This window comes from Onychostruthus taczanowskii, unplaced genomic scaffold (assembly GCF_017590055.1).
Source record: "Onychostruthus taczanowskii isolate IOZ18803 unplaced genomic scaffold, ASM1759005v1 scaffold812, whole genome shotgun sequence".
NCBI lineage: Eukaryota > Metazoa > Chordata > Aves > Passeriformes > Passeridae > Onychostruthus > Onychostruthus taczanowskii.
In genome coordinates this window covers 1-7,116 of record NW_024506025.1, presented here as the reverse complement: position 1 = coordinate 7,116, position 7,116 = coordinate 1, and the positions used below count along the sequence as shown (strand labels likewise).

At 58.3% G+C, this 7,116-nt stretch overlaps 1 protein-coding gene across 1 annotated transcript; it reads right to left on the bottom strand.

The window, feature by feature from the left end:
• Positions 1–3,664: 3,664 nt before the first annotated feature.
• LOC121346540 (myosin-binding protein C, fast-type-like) lies at positions 3,665–7,110 on the bottom strand. Its single transcript, XM_041424423.1, has 3 exons — positions 6,847–7,110; positions 4,357–4,378; positions 3,665–3,690 (listed from the first exon to the last, which is right to left on the bottom strand). The coding sequence occupies exons 1-3, from the start codon at positions 7,096–7,098 to the stop codon at positions 3,665–3,667; spliced, it is 300 nt and encodes a 99-aa protein (XP_041280357.1). The 5' UTR covers positions 7,099–7,110.
• Between the last annotated feature and the right edge of the window lie 6 nt (positions 7,111–7,116).

Here is a 7,116-nt window from a genome sequence, read left to right as displayed (position 1 = left end):
CTCGGACAGTGGGGATGGACACACAGACCAGGTGGGCACGGGGGGGGTGTGGGGAGGGACACGGGGTGGACATGAGGTGGACACAGGGTGGACGCCAGGTGGATGTGGAGATGGACATGGGGTGGGCATGGGGTGGACACAGGGTGGGTGTGGGGATGGACATGGAGTGGACATGGGGTGGGTGTGGAGATGGACACGGGGTAGACACGGTGTGGACATGAGGTGGACATGGGGTGGACACGGGGTGGACACCAGGTGGGCGTGGGGATGGACACGGGGTGGACACGGGGTGGGTGTGGAGATGGACATGGAGTGGACATGGGGATGGACACGGAGTGGACACCAGGTGGGCACGGGGTGGACGTGAGGTGGGCGTGGGGTGGGTGTAGAGATGGACACGGGGTGGGCATGGGGTGGATTTGGAGTGGACATGGAGTGGACATGGAGTGGAGATGGAGTGGAGATGGAGATGGATATGGGGTGGACACTCGAGCACAGGATGGACACTCGGACAGTGGGGATGGACACACAGACACAGGATGGGCACACGGACAGTGTGGATGGACGCAGGATGGACACACGGACACTCATACACAGGATGGACACACAGACACAGGATGGACACACAGACACAGGGTGGACACACGGACACAGGGTGGACACTCGGACACAGGATGGACACTCGGACACAGGATGAGGGGACAGGTGAGCACAGGTGAGGGACAGGTGACAGGTGAGGGGACAGCAGGGGACACCTGCTGGTGCTCAGGGCCCTTCAAGATGGTCACTGGCAGCTCTGGGACAGGGACAGGGGACAGGTGAGGGACAGGTAAGGGACAGGTAAACCTGCTGGTCCTCATGGCCCTTCACGATGGTCACCGGCGGCTCTGGGGGACACGGACAGGTGGGGGACAGGGACAGGGGACAGGTGAGGGGACAGCAGGGGCCACCTGCTGGTCCTCATGGCCCTTCACGATGGTCGCCGGCGGCTCTGGGGGACACGGACAGGTGGGGGACAGGGGCAGGGGACAGGTGAGGGGACAGCAGGGGCCACCTGCTGGTCCTCATGGCCCTTCACGATGGTCGCCGGCGGCTCTGGGGGACACGGACAGGTGGGGGACAGGGGCAGGGGACAGGTGAGGGGACAGCAGGGGCCACCTGCTGGTCCTCATGGCCCTTCACGATGGTCGCCGGCGGCTCTGGGGGACACGGACAGGTGGGGGACAGGGGCAGGGGACAGGTGAGGGGACAGCAGGGGCCACCTGCTGGTCCTCATGGCCCTTCACGATGGTCACTGGTGGCTCTGGGGGACATGGGGGACAGGTGGGGACAGGTGAGGGACAGGGGACAGGTGAGGGGACAGCAGGGGACAGGTGAGGGGCAGGGGACAGGTGAGGGACAGGTGAGGGGCAGTGGACAGGTGAGGGACAGGTGAGGGGACACAGGGGACAGGTGAGCACAGGTGAGGGACAGGTGAGGGACAGGGGACAGGTGAGCACAGGTGAGGGACAGGTGAGGGGCAGTGGACAGGTGAGGGACAGGTGAGGGGCAGGGGGCAGGTGAGGGGACAGCAGGGGACAGGTGAGCACAGGTGAGGGGCAGGGGACAGGGGACAGGTGAGGGGACAGGTGAGGGGACAGCAGGGACACCTGCTGGTCCTCGGGGCCCTTCACGAAGGTCACCGGTGCCCACAAATGCCCCCCCAGGTGCCTCAAACCTGCTCCAAAGGCACCTCCAAGACCTCCAAAATCCCACCCAGGTGGCCCAAATCACCCCCCAGCTGCCCCCCAGGTGCCCCGCAGGACCCCCCAGGAGCCCCCCAGGTGCCCCCATGTGCCCCCCAGGTGCCCCCAGGACGCCCCAGGTACCCGACCCCCCAGGACCCCCCAGGACCCCCCAGGACCCCCCAGGAGCCCCCCAGGTGCCGGCGCTCACCCTTGACGAAGACCTCGGTGAAGCTCTTCTCGTCGTTGACGCGGCACTCGTACGCGGCGTCGTCGGCCAGCGAGCACTTGTTGATGGTCAGGATGCGCTTGAGGCCCACGTTCTCGAACACGTACCTGGGGAGCACACCTGGGCACACCTGGGCCACAGCTGGGCACAGCTGGGCACACCTGGGCACAGCTAGGGGCACCTGGGCACACCTGGGCACACCTGGGGGACAGCTGGGGGCACCTGGGCACAGCTGGGCACATCTGGGGGCACCTGGGCACACCTGGGCAGAGCTAGGGGCACCTGGGCACACCTGGGGGACAGCTGGGGACACCTGGGGACACCTGGGGCACACCTGGGGGCACCTGGGGGTCTCTAGGGGCACTGGGGAGCACTTGTTGATGGTCAGGATGCGCTTGAGGCCCACGTTCTCGAACACGTACCTGGGGAGCACACCTGGGCACACCTGGGCACAGCTGGGCACAGCTGGGGGCACCTGGGCACAGCTGGGGGCACCTGGGCACATCTGGGCACAGCTGGGGGTGCCTGGGCACACCTGGGCACACCTGGGGGGTGCCTATGTCCGCCTGGGGCACACCTGGGGTGCCCGGGGACAGCTGAGGGACACCTGGGCACACTTGGGAGTGCTGGGAGACACCTGTGGCACACCTGGGGGTGCCTGGGGACACCTGGGGGCGCCTGTGCCACACCTGGGCACACTTGGGAGTGCTGGGGGACACCTGAGGGACACCTGGGGGTGCCTGGGGACACCCGGGCCACACCTGGGGCACACCTGGGGTGCCCGGGGACAGCTGAGGGACACCTGGGCACACTTGGGGGGTTCCTGGGGACACCTGTGGCACACCTGAGCACACTTGGGGGTACCTGGGAACACCTGGGGGCACCTGTGCCACACCTGGGGCACACCTGAGCACACCTGGGGGCACCTGTGCCACACCTGGGCCACAGCTGGGGCACACCTGGGGGCGCCTGTGCCACACCTGAGCACACCTGGGGGTACCTGGGGACACCTGGGGGCACCTGTGCCACACCTGGGCCACAGCTGGGGCACACCTGGGGGTACCTGGGGACACCTGGGCCACACCTGAGCACACCTGGGGGTACCTGGGGACACCTGGGGGCACCTGTGCCACACCTGGGCCACACCTGGGGCACACCTGGGGGTACCTGGGGACACCTGGGGGTGCCTATGCCCACTTGGGGCACACGTGGGGGTGCCTGGGGACACCTGTGCCACACCTGGGGGCACATTTGGGGTGATGGGGACACCTGTGCCACACCTGAGCACACCTGGGGACACCTGGGGGCACCTGTGCCACACCTATGCCACAGCTGGGGCACACCTGAGCACACCTGGGGGTACCTGTGCCACCCCTGGGCACACTTGGGAGTGCTGGGGGACAGCTGAGGGACCCCTGGGGCACACCTGTCCCAGGATGAAGGCTGGGGGCACAGGTGAGCTCAGGTGAGCCCAAAAAATCACCCGGGAACCCCCAAAAGTCACCTGGGAATCACCAAAAACCACCTGGGAACCCCAAAAAACACCCGGGAACCCCAAAAAAACACCTGGGAACACAAAAAACCACCCAGGAACCCCCCCAAAACCTCCTGGGAACTCCAAAAAGTCAAATGGGAAGTCCAAAAAATCACCTGGAAACACCCAAAAATCACCTGGGAACCCAAAAAAGGTCCAAAATCCCCCAGGGAACCATCAGGGGTCCAGCTTCCGGATGAAGGCTGGGGGCACAGGTGAGCTCAGGTGAGCCCAAAAAATCACCTGGGAACCCCAAAAACCACCTGGGAACCCCAAAATTCTACCCGGGAACCCCAAAAGAACACCTGGGAACACAAAAAAACACCCAGGAACCACCCCCAAAACCTCCTGGGAACTCCAAAAAGTCACCTGGGAAGACCAAAAAATCACCTGGGAACCCCAAAAAACCACCTGGGAAACCCCAAAAAATCCAAAATCCCCCCAAATTCCCCCAAAATCTCCAAAATCCTACAGGGAACCATCAGGGATGCGGCTTTGGGATGAAGGCTGGGGGCACAGGTAAGCTCAGGTGAGCCCAAAAACCACCTGGGAACCCCAAAAACCACCTGGGAACCCAAAAAACCCCAAATCCCCAAAATCCCCCCAATTTTCCCCAAAATTTCCCCAGAAACCCCCAAAATTTCCATAAATTTTCCAAAATTTTCCCGAAATCCCCCAAATTTCCGTCACCTTCGTTCTTCTTGGGCCCCACCTTGATCTTCTTGAGCCTCTCGAGCCTCTCCCCTCTCCCAAAATCCCTCCAATTTTCCCCAAATTCCTTCAAAATTTTCCCTAAATTGCTCAAAATTTCCCCAAAATTTCCATAAATTTTCCCAAAATCCCCCAAATTCCCCCCAAATTTCCCGCACCTTCGCTCTTCTTGGGCTCCACCTTGATCTTCTTGAGGCGCTTGAGCCTCCCCAAATTCCCAAAACCCCTCAAAATCCCCCCAAATCTCCACAAAGTTCCCTCAAAATTTTCCTCAAAATCCTCAAAATTTTCCTCAAAATCCTCAAAATTTCCATAAATTTTCCCAAAATTCCCCCAGATTCTCCCAAAATCCCCCAGATTCCCCCCAAATTTCCCACACCTTGGCTCTTCTTGCGCTCCACCTTGATCTTCTTGAGGCGCTTGAGCCTCTCCCCTCTCCCAAAATCCACCCAGTTCGTTGTCCTCGTTCTCGTCATCCTTGTCCTCATCATCTTCGTCCCAAAGTCATCCTCATCCCGACCCTGTTCCTGTCCTCATCCTCATCCTCATCTTCATCCTCATCCCATCCCCATGCTCTCCATCCTCATTCCATCCCTACTGTCATGGTTGCGGTCATGGTCATGGTCATCATCATCATGGTCATCATGGTCATGGTCATGGTCATCATCATGGTCATCATCATCATGGCCATCATCATCATGGTCATGGCCATCATCATCATGGCCATGGTCACCATGGCCATGGTCATCGTGGTCATGGGCATCGTCATGGTCATCATGGTCATCATCATCATGGTCATCATCATCATGGTCATCATGGTCATGGTCATGGTCATCATCATCATGGTCATCATGGTCATGGTCATGGTCATCATCATCATGGTCATCATGGTCATGGTCATGGTCATCATCATCATGGTCATCATGGTCATGGTCATGGTCATCATCATCATGGTCATCATGGTCATGGTCATGGTCATCATCATCATGGTCATCATGGCCATAGTCATCGTGGTCATGGGCATGGTCATCAGCATCATGGTCATGATCACAGTCATCATCATGGCCATCATCATCATGGTCAGTGGTCATCATGGTTATGGTCATGGTCATCATGGCCATCATCATCATGGTCATCATGGCTATGGTCATTGTGGTCATGGTCATGGTCACGGTCATCATGGCTATCATCATCATGGTCATGGTCACCATCATGGCCATGATCATGGTCATCATCATCATGGTCATGGTCATCATCATGATGGTCATGATCACAGTCACCATCATGGTCATCATCGTCATGGTCATCATCGTCATGGTCATCATCATCATGGTCATGATCATGGTCATCATCATCATGGTCATGGTCATCATGGTCATCATCATCATGGTCATCATGGTCATCATCATCATGGGCATCATGGTCATCATGGCCATGGTCATCATCATCATGGTCATGATCACCATCATGGTCATCATGGTCATCATGGTCATGGTCATCATCATCATGGTCATCATGGTCATCATCGTCATGGTCATCATCATCATGGTCATGATCATGGTCATCATCATCATGGCCATGGTCATCATGGTCATCATCATCATGGCCATCGTCACCATCATGGCCATGATCATGGTCATCATCATCATGGTCATCATGGTCATGGTCATGGTTATGTTCATCATGGCTGTGGTCATCAGGGTCATGGCCATCATCATGGTCATGGTCATCGTGGCCATGGTCATTGTGGTCATTGGCATGGTCATGGTCATTGTGGTCACTGGCATGGCCGTGGTCATCATGGTCACGGTCATTGACATGGTCATGGTCAGCATCATTGTCATCGGCATCGTCATTGTCATCATCTTCGTCCTCGTCCTCGTCACCTTCATCCCAAAGCTGCCCTTGTCCCAACCCCGTCCTCATCCTCATCCCATCCCTGTCCTCTTCGTCCTCATCCCAGTCGTCTTCATCATCCTCGTCCTCATCCTCATCATCCTCATCCCAAAGTCATCCTCATCATCCTCGTCCTCATCCTCATCATCCTCATCCCAAAGTCATCCTCATCCCAGCCCTGTTCCGGTCCTCATCCTCATCCCGAAGTCATCCTCATCTTCATCCTCATCTTCATCCTCACCCTCATCATCTTCATCCCAAAGTCGGCCTCATCCCATCCCCATCGTTATTGCCATCGTCATCATCATCCTCATCCTCATCTTGTCCCGAAGTTGTCCTCATCCTGACACCATTCCTGACTTCATCCTCATCCTCATCCTCATCCTCATCCTCATCTTCATCCCATCCCCATTGTCATCTTCATCCCATCCTCCTCCTCCTCCTTCTGCCCTTTTTCCTTTTCCTCCTCCTCCTCCTCTTCCTCCTCCCGCCCTTCCTCCTTCTCCTGCCTTCTTCCTCCTTACTTCCTCCTCCTCCTCTTGCTCTGCCTGCCCTTCCTCCTCCTCCTCCTGCCCTTCCTCCTCCTCGTCTTCCTCCTCCTCCTTCTGCCTTCCTCCTCCTCCTCCTTTTCCTCCTCCTGCCCTTCCTCCTCCTTTTTCCCCTCATCCTCCTCCTCCTCCTCCTCCTCCTCCTCGTCTTCCTCAGCTTCCTCCTCCCGCCCTTCCTCCTCATCTTCCTCCTCTTCATCCTACCTTGATCTTCTTGAGGCGCTTGAGCATGCCGCGCAGGTCGGTGATGCCGTACTGGAAGGCGATGCGCTCGTACTCGCTCTTCTTGGTGACGCCCTTGAGCAGCTCCCAGATCTCGGGCGGGATCGTGTCCTCCTCGTCGTCCTTCTTCTTCTTCTTCACCTCCTCGGCCTGCTCCTCCCTGCGGGTGGAGGCCTCACCTTCATCCCCTTCGTCATCATCATCGTCATTCGTCCTCGTCTCCATCCTCATCATCTTTGTCCTCGTCTTCGT